At 40.4% G+C, this 18638-nt stretch overlaps 1 protein-coding gene across 2 annotated transcripts in view; it reads left to right on the top strand.

Moving 5' to 3' along the window:
• vps50 (VPS50 subunit of EARP/GARPII complex) overlaps positions 1 to 18638 on the top strand; it is a 137764-nt gene that overhangs the window by 49750 nt on the left and 69376 nt on the right. For both annotated transcript variants that reach the window (XM_082520343.1, XM_082520342.1), the window contains exons 10-12: positions 6274 to 6316; positions 7310 to 7408; positions 10405 to 10545. In XM_082520343.1, the coding sequence (XP_082376469.1) occupies positions 6274 to 6316; positions 7310 to 7408; positions 10405 to 10545 (283 nt within the window). The remainder of the gene's footprint in view (positions 1 to 6273; positions 6317 to 7309; positions 7409 to 10404; positions 10546 to 18638) is intronic.

Here is an 18638-nt window from a genome sequence, read left to right as displayed (position 1 = left end):
GGGTATTTAAATTTGGTGCCCTATACATAAAATGGAATTGAACTGAAAAATTGTGTCTGTAAATTGTATTACGGGACACTGTGTTCCTAACAGCCTGTTGCAAAACACATAATTTCTTTAGATTGTCAAAGATAACACAGTTTGATAGATATAAAAGATTATTTTTTTGAACCATGGAGGTTCAACATGTCAGGCCAAAAAAAATCCCCCCAAAATAACTACATACAACAGAGGGACAGTATCTGAAAGACATATCGTTAAGGAACAGAAAAAAATGCAGTGAAAGATTCCCATTGCCTTCGCAAACATGCACATGCAGATTTTATTTTATATCCCACAATGTCTTAACACAGTGGAGCAGAAAACAAAGGCAGCCTCGTTGTGATGCCAGAATGACAACCTGACTGTTGGGAAATGGTGATCAATAAGGCGGCGTTATGCAGAAGGGATTGTTTTGGTGTGGAAAAATCCTCCCACTGTCCCCTCCCGCCTGCAGCTGCCGCCTATACATGTAGCTATCACCCCTGTTTCCACCGTCATTAATTTATCATCATTGCAGTTTCATTTCGAAAGTGATGCTCTTTAAATGTGCTCGACTGTGGGTGCGTGGATTAGACCTTGCACCATTTGCCACCAGTGTCAACACCCACCACAAGAAGCCTATCAGTGCAGTAACTTGTTTGTGATCATCGTAAAACTTGTTCTTGCAGTGGAAGTTTGCTTGCTCTTCACACTCGTGCTGTTTTTTAAATTCTTCCACTGTTTCTTCCTCCTCAGTGGATGCAGTTTATAACATGGGTACACTGATTACACATCTGTCATGCTGCGCAGTAACAAACTGCACTTTCTGTCCATACCCCTTAGGCGGCCCGTTGCCCGTCTGCTACACTTCCATTTAACCTTGTAGCGATGCTTTTCCATTGATTGCTGAACGTTGTACATTTGTCATGCCCACTCTTCGTTTGACTCCATTTGTTCCTTACCCTTTAAAAGTCAATATCGTCTGCCCATGAAGGTACTTAAACGGCTGTCTTGGTCCATTTTCTTCAGGCAGCTTAAGGACCCCATGTGTCCAGCATTGTATTCACGAAATGTGAACTCCGCTGTGATCTTAGAATTACAAAGGCGGTGTCTAGTCTGAGCTTGTGTGTGTGTTTTCTTCTGTCAAAGTAAAATTATTGGACTATTACACAATTAAGGTATGTCGTGCATATAATTATAAATGCCTGCTGCCATCATGATTCTGCAGAAATAGAAAGATTGTGCTAGATGTGTTTGTTTTATTGTGCAGGAGAAGTACAGCTCAGCATGTGAACAGTTTAGAGCAGCCTGCCCAACATCAGCAAGCAAGCGTCACGAGTAATAGTGTGTCACTTGAATTTGTGTTTTCTTGCTATGCTTTAGAGATCATGATAAAGGGGTACCCCCACCCCCTACCCCCCGAGCATATTCAGAGTCAGCTCAGTTTCTTTGGTCCGATGGATGTTTTTTGGGGTTTTTTTTTGTAGTTTCCCTGCCCATTTCTGTATTTGTGGCTTGTTACTTTTTCTGGTGCTTTATAAGTTTGGAAGGAAGATGATAAAGGCGACCAACCCCGTTCCCTTACTGACAAGACTTGACACCTTAATATGTACCAATAACGATGTCTGGATTTGTCCAAGGGTGTCCATAGTAACCTGTGTAGGCGGAGATCACTCGGACTTCTGACGTACACGTAGTCATTTTGTTCTGGATGCCTGAAATATGACAGAAACCACTCAGTTTCCACTAGGTTACCCCTAGTAGGCATCCAAGGGGGAAAGAAGTAACATTTTCATTGATTTGTAGCTTGCCCTTTCCAATAATAAGCAGAAAGTATCGATCGTGTCTTAATTTCTCCAGCAAACCAGTTTTAGTGAGACATGTTGTCTCTCTTTAATATTTGGATCTAACTGGGTTTTGATGTTAGCTGCTGTACTAAATACTCAGTTTATCAGATTAATCAGAGCGTATGCATCTGTATCCAAGGTTTGCATAAGTTTTAGTCCGGAAAACAAAGTAATAAATTAACAAAAAGCAAAATAAAAAAGGAAAGTGACTCAGAAATCTGATAAAATTTACAAGCGTTACTGAATAATCCATTACATTGTATCAGCTTTTGGTGTTACCTTGGAGCCAGCAAGTCATAATAGTACCCATGCAGAACTCCAATAAAGACATTAGTTGCAAATACCTCAGGAAATATTACATAAAATCTTGTACCTGAAAAAAATAGTAAAACAAGCTAAGCACATTCTAACAGTCTGACAGGATCAATTTCCCCCGCTGCTTTTCTTTCTAAACTCTTTTATCTTTAAACTGATTCCTACTTACCCTCTTCTCTTTTAGCTTTCCACAAACCTCAGCTGCTTTCTGTCTGGCATAATTCTAGCAACTGCCATCCCCTCTCCCCCATCTTTCACTCTTCCAAGGTCTTTCCCTGCTTCTTTGTTGCCTTTCTACCTGTGTTGTGCAGTGGCTATTATAACTCCAGCAAAAATGTCACTCTCACAAAATCTGAGGATCCTGCAGATCCTTGAAAGCACAACACACATCATCTGTTTTAGTGAGTCATCAAGTCAGTGTGAAGAAACTAGCCCCAAGGCTCTATGGACACCTTTCGCCAGTTATTAGTGAAAATGGGGTGAAAAAACCCTCCTAAATTCCATCAAACTATGTTTCAATGCTTGTTTTCCCTGCGGGGAACAGATTGCTAATTAGGTTTTTCCTGCTCATCTGTTATTTATGCATTCTGTCTGATCAGCGATGACTGCCAGTATATAGGGAGGAGCTGCATCTGTGCATTAAACCGTATGTACTGGACAGTGACGCATACAGAGGAGAAGGACTGAACAGCAGTAGGTGATTGGCTCTCATTGACTTCTTGTAGATCTCAACAACCAAGAGGTCGAAAATTTTGTGCCAAGTGTGCTTAAGTTAGGCTTAGAAACTCATTTAAGGCTTCAGTAATGTATGATTAAATCAGCCACTTTAGCTCACTGGATATCATGCATTCTGTGTAGATGTATTATTAAAAGTGCAGGTGAGTCCACTGCTGTAAACTAAACCAAAAGACTAAAAAATGACCTAACTGCTGTTCAGGAATTACAGCCATTTCTTTACATGTACTCCCTCATTTTTAGAGTTTTAAACTGAAATGGACAAAATAATTGAATTTTAAATACAAGGATTATTTTTAATACTTGGGTAAAAAATGTAGTCTGTGACTGCTTGAAGTCCTGAACTCATGGACATCACCAAATGCTGTGTTTCCTCACGTGGGATGCTCCGCCAGGCCATAGCTGCTTTTTTATGGGTCTCTCTGCTTTCAGGTTTGTCTTCAGTAACTGAAAAGCTGCTTTATTGGGTTGAGATCAGGTGACTATCACATTCTTTGCTTTGAGAAACTCTTAGGTTGCCTTTGCTGTTTGCTTTGGATATCCACTTGCGCTGTGAAGCACTGAGTTTTGCAGTATTTGGCTGAATATGAGCAGAGAGCATAGCCCTGTCCACTTCACAATTCATTGCTTCTTCTATCAGCAGTCACTTCATCTATAAACACCAGTGACCTGGGTCCACTGGCAGCCATACATGTTTGATAGATGATGTTTTATACTTTGGATCAGGAGCTGTTTCTCTCCTTTTCCATAATTTTCTCTTTCCATCATTCTGGTGGAAGTTCATCATGGTTTCATTTGTTCAGATAATTTTTTCCAGACTGTCCAGACTCTTTTAGATGTTTTCTGGCAAATGTTAATCTAACCTTCCTGTTCTTGTTTAACAACTGCACATTGCTACATTTATATTCATGAAGGCGCTTCTTGGTTGTAGACCTTGATAATGATGCACCTACCTCTTTGACAGTATTCCTTACTCGGATGGATGTTGTGAAAGGAAACGATTTGAGCTTGTCCTCTTTTTAAGAATACACTAGATTGTGGATTTGGCTACTCCTAATGTTTTTGCTGTCTCTCTCAAAGGTTTATTTAGTAAATGGAGGCCTCCTTCACTTGTACTAACATGTCTTTCAACCTTATATCAAGAGTTCCTGTGAACAGCTACGAAATGCAAGTTCAACACTTGGGATCAACTCCAGATCTTTTATCTGCCTAATTTGTCTTAATGTAGTGAGATAACCTGGCCAAGAAACCTGTGTGTCAGTCAGCTTTCTAGCTACTTTAAAGCCTCTGAAATTGGGGAGCTATGTATAAAAATAGCTGTAATTTTTAAACAGTTAATGCACTATCCTTTAAAAACCCTTTGAATCAAAGCTGAAAGTCTGCACTTCAGTCAGATATTGATTATTTGATTTAAATGTGGTGTGCAGAGGCAAAATCTACTAAAATTGTCTTTGTCCAAAAACTTGGACAAACTTGCAGAAGTTTGCAGCTAGCAAGGTAGACAGCCAAGGTACACACTGAAAACAGCTTCTGTGTTTGGTGATATTTGAGGTCTGCCACTAAAGAAAAAAGCAACCGAGGTTGTGCTCGCGTCAAGCCTACACTGCTAATGATTATATTTTTCTTTATGCTTTCTCAGTACTTTTCTAGCTCGCAGTTTAGCTCCTGTTACTCTGCACTGCCACATAATACACTTTAATGTTTCATAACAGGGCTGTAGGAGAGACTGCTAACCTTGAGTTCACCTCTGCACAGAATCAATCAGGGATTGGTTTGGCCTCTACACATTCTTTATTTTGTCTCTCTCACGCACACACACAGACACGTTATAACAAACGCAAACTGTGCTCCACTAGAGGCTACAGTACCTGGCTTACGGATCACACACGAGTCTTAACCGGTCTTTCACACAGGGCTGTGTACGTGTGTGTTTGTGTCCACTGGCATGGACTCTGCATGTGTCAGTCCAGCTCCCAGCGTGCTACCGCATAAAAAGGAAGAAGCAGATTAGCAAACGTGCAGCAGCTGTGCTGCTGAGCTCAACCTGGCACTACTCCCGAATCACTCTGCCCCACCTCTCCTCCTGCAGCTAAGCAAAAACCACACCCAGCCACCACAGGGGCATTTATCATCCTGGCCTCTGCCCTTCTGGTGGATGTTCTTAGTCTTGCTCTACTTTGGGCCTTTCCTGTGTACATTCAGATTTATTAGCATTGATCAGTTCATCCCTCTGGATGAGCCTGCTTTCCAGCTGCCTTCCAACTAATTTTCTTTATCTTGGCTTTTAATCATAGAGGAATTGGCTGTGACTTCCTTTTTCATATTGTGGCCAAGAGTTTCTGATGTTATCGTTGCTGTCACGCATTTGCATCCCCGACTGTATCTCATACCTGTGGTAAACAGCTTAGTCATCACTGAAAGTTAAACTGAGGCTGGCTGCTGCAAATCAGTCCTTCCTAACTTTTATTCTCATCTCTGCCTTTTTTTTTTCAGTCTAAACACCCACATTTCGCTTTGTGCACCTTATAAACGCACACGCATGTCTACACACGTAGATACATTACCGAATTTCAAAGTGTCTGACTCATTTATTCACCTGTTTTGCAAACTGCTACGTGCAGCTTCTGTCCCTTTGCGGACTCCTTCTCTTCTTCCTCACTGCCTATCCCTCACTGTAGCTAGATGCTTAATTAGCAATTTGTTAAGGACACACTCTCCCTTCGGCAACTACACACTCACAAGGCACAACATAAGAGCAGGCTGACCTGAAAAAGACCCCGAGCGAAGCGGTGACAGAGGCAGGAAAACAGTGAAACAGAGGGTGATTATGAATGGATGCAGTGGCGGGGAAGTCACAAGGGAATTGAATCGGAGTCTTGGGATCTGCAAAATAGTCATGTTTCCTGTTGATGCTTCTCAGCTTCAGAGTTGAAAGTGTTCGCCAGGATGAGTCGAAATCTGAACGCGCGCCAAGGATGCGTGGGCATTTTGTATCTCAGATAGCATGATGCTTGCACAGAAACACACACTATCAGCATTCACAGTTTATTTCACTGGCACACATATTTCCAAACTTGGTTTTCATCCATCAGTGATTTTCATGTTTTTTTAAATAAACCAATTAGTTGAACTAATTCATTCATAATTTGATCTTCAGTATTGTTTGTTATTGTTTTTCTTTACAGCTGAAATGAAGTTAAATGGTTAAAAATGGTGTGCATTTGGTTTAGAGTCATTTGTGATGGACATTTTCTAATATTTGTTGTCATTTCAAACAGATCAGAAAATGTAATTGACAGCAATTAAATGTCTTAAATAAAATTATATTTTCTCATCCACCTTCTTATTTCCACAGCGAGTTGAATTCCAAACTACAAGACACTCTGGAGCAGATCGAGGTATGTGCGTCCATGCTTCGTCTCTAATTCCATTAGCAGAGAGCAGTAAAAGGACGTTTAGCAGTGTGTAATATGGAGTTCTAACCTCATCATTTTCCAGAAGCCTTGATCTGAAAGAAGCAATTTATGCTTCATTTTGACATTTTTTCATAGTTTGCCTTTCTTATTCTGGGTCTGCCAAATATTGACACATTCAGAAAAGTCGTTATTATGAGTGTGCAGGCATAGTAAATTATCTGTTTCATCTCTGGCTGTGTCGTGATATGTGTGTGTGCATATGTGTGTGTGTGTGTGTAATAAATGGTATGCAAGGCAATTTTCTCTTTACGCCTGCTGCTGCGCCTGAGTAGATTAATTACTTACAGTTTTGTCCGTAAACAAGAAGGAGACGTGCTCGTGTGCACATCCACCTGCCTGGGTGCTCGTTTGTTTACCTGTCAGCATGAGTTAGTTAAGAAGTGATGCAAAATCCTTTAAAATCATAAAGCTACTACAGTCAGAAGCACTTGGACCATCTATTGTGCATCTAAGACGGTCTTTTAAATGTATGAATATACGCGTCCCCAGCATATGTTGTATACGTAGTCATCTGGCTCTCTTAATTACTTTACTGACTAGTTACTTCCTGTCGTGCAGTTCTAGTTTTTTTGCTTTTTAAGGCATGAGAAAATGATTTGCGATGCAAGGCGATTGATCATTTAGCCTTTATCGGCGCTGTGCTCTTTGAGGTCAGCTCATTGTTACACATTACACACTCTCATGCTAACTTTCCTTGCCTCCCCTTATCTCTTTGTCAAAGTCTTAGACACACACACACACATCCACATCCAATTACCTGCCCTTGGCTGTGTGTGATAGCTTTACAACTGCACGTCCATATCTAAATCCCCGGTCTTAAGAACGATAATCCCTCTCTTTTTATTTCCCCCCCCCCTTTCCCCTTACTTTGGCCCTTTTTCCCCCTCTTTGTCATCTGCCTATTTCTGGCTCCAGGAGCAGCTTGACGTCGCTCTGTCGAAGACTTGTAAGCACTTCGATGTCTCGCACTACACCAAGGTCCAGCTGGCCTACACACTACTGGGGAAAACACAGGTCAGTGGTTTGACTGGCCTGCAAGGGTCAGCGGTAATGGCTAAACATGGATTGACAATAACCTGCTTATTTTCTTTGTTTGCTGCAACTTTTCTTTCGTTTGACTTTGTCTTTTGCTCTTATGGGGATTTTTTTGTGTGGACCTGAAAGATAACTCCATCCTTTCAGTTTCTGTCCTTGATGCTGTTGTTTTCCTTTTTGCACTCCTCTGCTACTTCGGGAGTTTGTCCAATTAGCTGCTAAAGTTGGTCCCTCATGTTTGCAACTTTTTTTTTTTACCTTTTAGATAAAAGGAAAATCCAGAAATAGTTTGGTTAGAGCCAAGAAAAACATAAGAATGGAGTTTTAGTAAAGTTTTTCTTTGTTATTAATGTTATTACACCTTTTTAATTAAATGAGTGTATTTTTAAACCAGCTTGTACATTTTGTGTTTTCTCCTTGAAATAAAGCATATTTTAGTCTCTCTGAATGAGCATGGCCACATCATAATTTTCCAAAATGATCCAATATTCAAAACAAACAGTGTTTGCCTCGGACATGTTTAGCTTATTTGAAGCTGTAAAGTCTTTATGTTAAGAACCAAAACAAAAAAATTACAGCAGTTTCTCAGGGAGACACTATAATAGACTTTAACCTTGAATGACACTGCTAATATCTTTTATTAGTAACTCCTGCCTGTTTTTTTTCAACTTTTGCTCCCATGTTCCCGCCTGAAATCGAGTTACACTGAGAAGATGAATCTTCTGCAAACACGATATCTTATTGTAAAGCTTTAAAATGTTAGTCAGTCTGCTGGATTTTGGTGCATTAGTGTGAAGAGGTTTCGCAAAATCCCATTATGGCACCTTGTCCACACGCCAGTGTTAGTTTTGCAAAGTTAAAGACGAAATTAGAAAGCAGAGAGCAGTGTAGCTGCTAACGTGCTGAATATCCTCACAACCTGAGAAACTTGCTTTGTTGCTTGCTTTGTTGAGAATGAATGATTCCGTACAGTCATTGTGTTAAGGATGATTTACAGGACACACTAGCAAACTAAGGAGCTGCTGTTGTTGTTGTCGTGTCTGTGTTTATCTCAGTTAGTCATTTTCTTTATCTTCATCTCAAATTTTGTTTTTGCCACATTGCAGACAAATGCGCTCTTTTAAACTGTTCCTTTTTGATGCACAAATTAACTGTCTGAAGGTAGTAATCAGCCTCACAAAATGCCTAACAAACTGTAGCAAACTGTGCCAAACCATTTGCATCCCCCCCGTTACAATAGTCTCTTGGCAGTCATTACCTAGCTGTGATGGGCTGGTTTCATTCAAGCTAAATAGTCTGACAGATCGCTTTATTCCATTTATCTGTTTAATTCTTCTGCTTGTTTGGGAGAAGAAGCTGCAAAATAATGAGTCTGGACATGCAGTTTATTGATATTTATGCCTACTAAAGGGGACTCATGCTGATTTTTTACATTTTATTTTCCGCCATACATAACGCTACAATCGCTGAGGCTCACGTCAAATTTAGCTGAAGACGAGGTTTATTGTCACGAGGGCGGTTTGCCATAGTTACTTCCCTTTTTTTTCCCTCTTCTACAGTCTAGACATTGTACAGCCAGTATTTTCTTTTTTTTTCCTCATGTGTTTTTGGGTCAGATGAAGTGAAACTCCCCGAGAAAGAAGAGAAGAAATGTTTAAATGACTTTTGTGCAAGCAGGGTTTCACAGCGGATTTTGGGGGGAGCTACATTTTGTGGTCATTTCTTTTAGTAAGAAATGTAATTGCACTGCAACACCCATTACCTAGGGCTTTGCTCAATACTCTTCCCACGTCTCTTGCGACTGTTGTGTCCTCATTTCTCAAGGGTCCCACAGTGAGACGGTGGGTAGGAGCTGCAAGACAGTAAATTGGGGGTAAATGTAAACTGACTTTAGAAAAGAATAAATTATAGCAGACACAAACCGACTGCATAACTATAGTTTTTTGGGGCTTTTTTGAAAGATAAGTGCTTTTTTTTGTATTTTTTAGTTATGAGTATCTTTTGGAATTACTCTTACAAGAAAATCTTTAATGAAACTGTCAGTTAAGGTAATAAATCAATGTATTTAATCACTATTTTAGGTTAAATGAGCCTACTTTGTGTGAAAATTCCGCTTTAGGTCATTTTGTTTTAAAGCCCTCGCTTTGCTGTTGTTGTTTTCTTCCCATATTTGTCACTGGGATCTTTTCACTGTGAGCTACCTGCCCACGATCAAACAGCAGGCAGACAATATTGATGTTGAGCATCAATAGAATATTCCCCACGGGAGGGGAGTATTGAATTTACAGTCACCAGGTGGGCACGAATATACCTCCAGATAAATGCTTACACTACCTCATGTTTGCTGGATCTGTATATAGAAGAAATGTCATTACCTGTAGTCGATTTCAAACAAAAGCACAGCGGAGATGGAAGAGGCTCAGTGGGGAGTTCACCGAAAAGTAAATAACAGCAGGTTATTTGTAGGCAGTGTTTAAGTAGCAAGCGAGTGTGTAATTGTGGATTATCCCCCCCCCCCCCCCTCGAGTCATAATGCTCCTATGATAAATGATTTCAACAAAATGGCTTCAGGTGTGTCACATGAAATTAATAGTGCGACGAGTGAGCGGAGCTGGAGGCTGCTAGCTCTGCCGAAACACAACATGCGTCACCAACATGTCTGTCTGTCAATGTGTTTTTCTGCAATTTCCTTATGACTTCATTAATTACCTTTTACAGCAGCAAACTACACTTTAAAAAAAAACAAACAACAACAACTTTGACTGGAACACTGCAGTTCCCAGAGTACGCGGCTATCCTCATTTTCCTTTGTGCCATAGTGTGAAACTAGAAATATTAAGTATACAATATGTGTTCCAAGAAGTGTGATTTGCAATTTCCCTGCTGTTTGCCTTTTCACAGAGCCACACTGGCAGACTGACAGTGACATCTTGGTGTAATAGTTTTCATAACAGTGTGTTTGGCTCTCTCTGCAGACTGCTATGGACCAGTTACACATGCACTTCACCCAGGCCATCCACAACACAGTGTTCCAAGTTGTGCTGGGATACGTGGAGCTGTGCGCCGGCAATGCCGATACCAAGTTCCAGAAGATGCAGTATAAGGACCTGTGCACGGTAAGGAGCTGGTGCTATCTGTTTGTTCAGTGTTATGAGTGGCTTCTTTGCTATATAAAGGATTAAGTCCGCTTCAGCTGGTTAGCGCGAAAGCCTTTTTCTTTTAGTCAGTATGATGAGAGCATGAAACCAGTGCGTTGTGCTGGATACACAAATACTTACTCGAATACGTTCTTATTCTCTTGCAGTGGTTTGTCAGATTTTCGTAAAAGTTGAATTAAGGAGGAGAGAAGAGCACGGAGAACATGATTGAAAGTAAAGAAGTTATTACTTCAGTGAGAAGCATAGTGTATTGTAGCCTTTCACTGTGAGATAATTAATCTTGGTCACAATACAGACTCAGTGCACTGCAGCAGCAGCAGTGCTTTTTACTTGGGGGAGGGGGTCTCCATACCGGCCCACATTCCTCAGATCTCGCTCTGTCTGTCTTGTTCTTTCCATTCAGATCGAAATAAATCACATTTCATGCCCAGCAAGCCAACTTGGCCAATTCATCATGAACATGCCGGGAGTGAGTTACACTCTCACCCAAGGGTATCAAGGAATGCTCTTAGTTATTGTAATCAAAATATTTTGGCTAGAAAATGCAAACTTTCTGAATGGAGAGATACCACTAGAAGTGGGGGGCGGGGTGCCACAACTTCATCTCACATAGCACCGTAAAGATGCTGAAATGTAACTGTGATCTGACGGAGCTCATTCATCCACAGAAGGACTACTTTATCAAAAAAAAACAAAAACAAAGTTCACTCTATAAACCTGCAGTCTGTGTGCAACAGCTGACCTGTCAGGTGTGTAGAAGAGCACAGGACATTGTTGGTAATGTTTATGCTGCTGTGCCGCCTGTTTAAATGCACATTAAGAAGCTTTTATTGTATTGTTTTACTGCTGCGGTCTGATGTTGCAGGGTTTATCGTTGTTAAAGAAAAGTGCCACTCAGGACATCACACATCTGCTGCTGCTTCAGAAAACCCAGATTTCAATCAAAAACACCTGATTCGTATCATTTCCCACAGTTTTTTATCAATCGTATTCAAAGTTCACAACAATATACGAGGCCTTGGGGGACATGAGCACCTAGGTTGGCTAATTTGACCTTGACCTTCACTATTAGTACCCAAGGTCAAAATTGAAAATTTCGAGAAACCATATCGAGGTATCCATCACATAAAAAGGCATGGAGAGAGCTATGCAACACACTTTTAATGTTTTCAGTACGGTCCCCTACCACATGATAATAACGCCATAAAATCCTTATAAAACATCAAAGCTTCGGTATAGCCATTTACTTTGTGGGGGAGTTATGCTCTCTGAGTGCTCTTTTGTGTTATTATTTATCACCATATTGTTATCACCCTGAGTCACATTAGTGTTTTGACCGGCATTTCAGTATGTAGCAGATACATTAAAGGTGAATGGCGGCTTTGGAGAGCTGCTGAGTAAAGTACTGCAGAAATGTGAAAAAACAAAGAGAAAATAAACACTCCATGCTGCTCGGCTCACTGTAAAAAAGTAACTTTACTGTCTGTAAAGAGCTTTTTTAAAGCTTGTCTGGCACATTAATGTGGCACAACCCCCACTGCCCTCCTACGCTACATGTTAAGGTCACCTCTGTTACATTAAAATGTCATTTGTGAGGACTCTCTTAGCTCATATTGCCAGCTAATTCACCGCGCCTCACTGTCCTGACAACCTTGATATAGCTCGAGCGTCTCTCTCTCTCTTGAGAGAGACACAGAGTTGGTATTTTGTCAGTATTGGAGGTGACGTGACATCCTCAGAAAATATGTCCTCACGCCTGGCCTGCAACATAGAGGGTAAAGCATATGAAGGTATAGATAAAGGTTATCCCAAGCCTTATCTGAGGATACAGTTTCTCCTTATACGTCTGCTGTTGCTGTGGATTCCTCCCTGGTCCTTTGGTGTTTGAATGCACAGCTTTTACCCAGGGTATTTCCTGTATGCTTATATACACCATGGCCTGTCCTTTACCTCTTACCTTTGAGCTACATGCGCTTGCTTTCTGTTTTCATCTCTTCCACCCCTTTTTCCTGTGTGTTTCTCTCTGTTTATGCATGTTCTTCTACCCCTGCTGGTAGATGGCCTGAGAGGAGCTTATTTTCCTGTCTGTAAAGGGGTTCCAGGTCAAAGATTATTTTGGATGAATGTGTTCCTTCAGCCATTTGAAAGGCGACTGCTTGTATGTAGGAATTTTTTTTATACACAGTGAAAAAATCATTCTTCCTTCAAGACATAACTGATTTTATTCTTTTTAGTCTTCTTCCTTGCCTCCTTTTTTTCTAATCCGGACCAAGCAACTATTTATTATACCTCTCAGTCACGATACACATAAAACTGTGCACATCCTACTGTTTACTTCCGTTTGATGGAGTCTCTGTCAGCATATTGTGTCGCCTGAATGGTTCCACTCACAATACGAGCACACTATGGGTGAGTGTAGGTACACTTCAGAGAGTGTACCTACACTCACCCATTGAAGAGTTCTGAGGATGTTGTTACGGTCTTCTGTTCGATATGGCAGCTCATTCAGAAACACTCAAATGGAGAGGCATGTGAGCACCCACGTGCAGTTCCTTTGCTTCAATGACACCATATGAAGATCAAGTGTTTTGTTTTGACTCCTTACATTAGGTTATTTTATTTAGTGCACTTATATCTGCATTTGAAAATGTCAAAAGGACAATTCATTGAAGTACCTATTTGAAATATATGCCTATAAGATAAGATAAGATAACCTTTATTAGTCCCACACGTGGGAAATTTGTTTTGTCACAGCAGGAAGTGGACAGTGCAAAAGTTATGAGGCAAAAATTAGAATACAATAAGAATAAATACAGTACACAACTGTACAGAATAGAATAAAATAAAATACTATATACAGTAGAATAAAATAAAATAAATATACAATAAGATAAAAATAGAATACAAATACAAATACTATATACAACTGAGTAAAAATACAACGATGACAGAAAGGATTATTGCACTTAGTATTATTGCATATGTATGGATGTGTGTGCTTGATCAGTTAAAGTCTATAGCTTATGTGTATGGAACGCCAGGACTGCCATAATGAATTAATTAAATACACCATTAAATAATTAATTAAATGTGGCAATAATTAATTAAAATTGGAATTAATTAATTAAATAAATAGTTATGACACATGTAATTAATTAATTATTGACACATTTAATTAATTAATTATTGACACATTTAATTAATTATTTATGTATTTCACATTTTAATTAATTATTGACACATTTCATTAATTATTGACACATTTAATTAATTATTTAATGATATATTTATTTATTTCATTTTGGCAGTCCTGACGCCTGGCTCTCATCATGAAATAATTTTATCTGTCAGCCTCACCCATCAAACTCAGGGGGCGGGGTTAACGCTGATCGAGTCAAAACCATTGCTTTGGCCTGGTGGCCATTGTTTCTAGCACACAACAACCGGCATGTGGAAGCTAACAGAACTGAGCTTTGAAAAACCCTGTTTGTGTGTTACCAAATACCGTTTTAATATTTTTTTAGCCGAGAATGTAGTGGTTTAATCTTCATGTGTCTGGTCGGTTTGTCAAGATACAGCCTCTTTGCAAAAGTGTTTCGATGATTTCGGAGATGTCTGCCCAGTCTCACGGCAAAGCGTGGGATAGACCCGCTCGCCTCGCAAGCAATCCCACCGACAAAGCGCAGGCCCCGGTACACAGCTGTAGTAACCCCCGCTGACTTCTTTTACTGAGGTTATATTTATCGATGTTTTATTTCCTGATGTTCTTATGTGTCCTACGTGTTTCAGTCGCCAATTCTGAATTATAACTAACATTAAAAACATGTTTAAGGAGGAGAGAGAGCAAATAAATCTGTTTAACATCTGATCTTTGGGTTTTTGTTCAGTAATCAGCGTGACCTGTGTATAAACACATAAAAGAGATAACGTTGGTGTTTCTGTCATGTAGTAACTGCTGGCTTTAACTGTACAAAGGTTGTTCGACACTATGAAACACATACAGACTTCATGATGTTCGGCTAATATTTTTATTGTGAATATTAATCATGCTGACCTCGCTCTGTACACCACGCAGCGAGGTCAGCATATCCACGATATCCTCAGCTCCATGAGTTAACACAAAGTTTCCCAGCTGACTATCTAACTGCCAACTATTCCAGAGACGTGAAAATATACAGCATAAAGAAAAGTGTAAGAGACTCAGCAGCAGATTAGAATAACAGTTATACATTTAATAAATCACCAAATGAATCCAAGAAACGAGCAAACCTGTTCCGACAATTTGAATTTGTATTCCCTCAGCTGCAGACTCGCTGCTGTTTAAATGTTTGAAAAGGAAGATTAGATATAAAAAAACGTCAAACATAGACTCAGTCTGCCTTCACATTTGATATGAGGCCAGCACGTATAGTGGCCTCAGCAGGCTATTACTGAAATACACGTGCTATATCATAAACTATGATATAAACAGGGAGGTCCTATTAACATGTTTAGTTTTAAAGGACACCTTCCTGCCTTTAGTCTCATTCATGAGCAGTATTAGTTTTCTTCTAACATCCAGAAGTCTGCACAATGTGTTTCATAGTTTGTAACAAGCCTTTGACAGGTAAACATAACATGACCGAAAAAGCAAAAAAAAAGCAAAAAAAAAGAGAGAGAGTGTTGACATAAGAAGAGAAAATTCTCTCAATTATGGAGACAGACAAATGGTTCATTTATGTTTGATGTGTGTTTATTCCTCCCTAAATATCGTCGGTGAAGTTCGCCATGCATGTCAGATTTTCCTGCGCATTTTTATACCTCTGCCAACAGAGAGAGAAAAAAAATCACATTCTAACAGACAGCTGGTGCTTAGAATACAGTTGAATAACTATTAAAAAACAGATGATATTTAGATGATAGTTCAGTCTAACACATGTGCCAGTGAACCATTAAACGTCTGTGAAACTATGCAGTTATGAAACGTAACTTTAACCTCAGCCAAACCGATTTGCTCAGTTGTAAATAAAACAGCGAAGTAAACGTGACCCGACAGACAGAACCTGAGTGAATGAAGTCCAGCGTTTAACCACTGAGAGCTAAAACTCAGCTGAGGTTTGAAAGCTGTGTGCCGGTGATTGGACATCAGCCGCTGATAAAGCTGTTCGCCTATAAAGTGCTCTGTAAGGAAACGAGCTCCAGCAGCTCTGCGCTCGGGGAAAACACTATATTTACTTATCTTGTGCAGAAAAATGCGCTGACATTGCTTTATATCGAGCACCGGCTGCCCAGTTAAACTGTGACTATCACCAGGAAACGTAGGCGTGTTTCTTGAATTAGCAGCAGGTGTTAAACAGCTGACAGATGAGGAGGAGGATGCATGCAGGTAAACTGAGGGTCTGTTGAGCTGATCGCTGGTTTCGTGAGAAAAATGTCAGCTCGTTCTTTATGTTACAGAAGCACAGAGACACAAGACCAGGCGGAAAGAGACGATCGTTCGGTGAAAATGAGAATCTGCGAATGCAACATGTGGAACACGGAGAGTGGAATATGTAAACAAACCGGTTAACGTAACCCCCTCGGTGCACTCTGCATGCTAACTGTTAGCAGAGCTAGTGAAATCTCTGAAAACATCTGAGCACTTTTGCAAACATGTTCTATGTTGACAACCTGACCAGACATACGTCGCGACATTCGCGGCTAAAACACTGTTAAAAGTGTAGCTGGTGACAGAAAAACGGGGTATTTTAAAACTACACCACCACCATTGCTGCTTGTGATTTGATCTGCATTCTGGGATAACTGGCTGCCCCAAGTCTACACAAGCAATCGATTTTCTAGGATCGACCTGTTTTGACTTACTTTGCACGGCAACCAATCAAATGTTAGAGAAGCTGCATGGGCAGCGTTAACCCCGCCCCCTGAGTTTGATGGGTGAGGCTGACAGATAAAATTATTTCATGACGAGAGCCAGGCGTCAGGACTGCCAAAATGAAATAAATAAATATATCATTAAATAATTAATTAAATGTGTCAATAATTAATTAAATGTGTCAATAATTAATTAAAATGTGTCAATAATTAATTAAATGTGTCAATAATTAATTAATTACATGTGTCATAACTATTTATTTAATTAATTAATTCCAATTTTAATTAATTATTGACACATTTAATTAATTATTTAATGGTGTATTTAATTAATTCATTATGGCAGTCCTGGCGTTCCATATATGTGGTTCATGCACAAGCTGCAGTGAGGTGCTCTTGAAGAGGTACTGAAAATCTAAAGAAAGTTTGTCCTCTCTCTCTCTCTCTCTCTCTCTCTCTCTCTCTCTATATATATATATATATATATATATATATATATATATATATATATATATATATATATATATATATATATATATATATATATATAAACATCCAGCACGCCCCTGCGGGCGGTTTATCCTTCAAGCTCGGGTCCTCTACCAGAGGCCTGGGAGCTTGAGGGTCCTGCGCAGTATCTTAGCTGTTCCCAGGACTGCGCTCTTCTGGACAGAGATCTCCGATGTTGTTCCCGGGATCTGCTGGAGCCACTCGCCTATCTTGGGAGTCACCGCACCTAGTGCTCCGATTACCACGGGGACCACCGTTACCTTCACCCTCCACATCTTCTCGAGCTCTTCTCTGAGCCCTTGGTATTTCTCCAGCTTCTCGTGTTCCTTCTTCCTGATATTGCTGTCATTCGGAACCGCTACATCGATCACTACGGCCGTCTTCTTCTGTTTGTCTACCACCACTATGTCCGGTTGGTTAGCCACCACCATTTTGTCCGTCTGTATCTGGAAGTCCCACAGGATCTTAGCTCGGTCATTCTCCACCACCCTTGGGGGCATCTCCCATTTTGACCTCGGGACTTCCAGGTTATACTCGGCACAGATGTTCCTGTACACTATGCCGGCCACTTGGTTATGGCGTTCCATGTATGCCTTGCCTGCTAGCATCTTGCACCCTGCTGTTATGTGCTGGATTGTCTCTGGGGCATCTTTACACAGCCTGCACCTGGGGTCTTGCCTGGTGTGATAGACCCCAGCCTCTATGGATCTTGTGCTCAGAGCTTGTTCTTGTGCTGCCATGATTAGTGCCTCTGTGCTGTCTTTCAGTCCAGCTTTGTCCAGCCACTGGTAGGATTTCTGGATATCAGCCACCTCCTCTATCTGCCGGTGGTACATACCGTGCAGGGGCCTGTCCTTCCATGATGGTTCCTCATCTCCCTCCTCTTTCTTGGGTTTCTGCTGCCTGAGGTATTCACTGAGCACTCGGTCAGTTGGGGCCATCTTCCCAATGTATTCTTGGATGTTCGTTGTCTCATCCTGGACTGTGGTGCTGACACTCACCAGTCCCCGGCCCCCTTCCTTCCGCTTAGCGTACAGCCTCAGGGTGCTGGACTTGGGGTGAAACCCTCCATGCATGGTAAGGAGCTTTCTTGTCTTTATGTCAGTGGCTTCTATCTCCTCCTTTGGCCTCCTCCAATGCAGCACTACGGGCAATACCATATATATATATATATATATATATATATATATATATATATATATATATATATAATTTTTGCGACACTGATCACTCAGTTCTTGTTTCCAAGGTCTGTCTGACATATATGAAGAATATACTTGTTCTGGCTCAGACTACACTGAAAATGTGTTTTAGGCAAATGAGCAGTGCTCTTTGAATAAATACTTTTGATATGCTCATAAGAAACGTTTGACATGCTCATAAGAAACGTATTAAAATCCCACTTTCTGTGCTTGTCTAGGCCTGTAATAATGGGAAATTTTGTTTTTCTGTGGAAATGCAAACTTTACGGGCTCCTCCCCTGATAAATAAAATTTGAGGAAATGTTACAGCCACATCTCCCCCTGTGAACTCACCGTTTAGTTATGCGCCTTAAAAATTCAAGGCAAATGGGAGCACTCAGAAAGGTCAGTTCTGATTGTGAAAGGGTCTTATTAATTTTACATCAACATCTCATCAGTATTGGATAGCCTCACCTCCCATCAATCCCCTAGTCTATACGAATCTCTTGA

The sequence above is a fragment of the Aulonocara stuartgranti genome (assembly GCF_965226115.1).
Source record: "Aulonocara stuartgranti genome assembly, chromosome: 22".
Taxonomy (NCBI): Eukaryota; Metazoa; Chordata; class Actinopteri; order Cichliformes; family Cichlidae; genus Aulonocara; species Aulonocara stuartgranti.
Note: the sequence above shows the minus strand (reverse complement) of the source record. Positions and strands in the feature narration are given on the sequence as shown.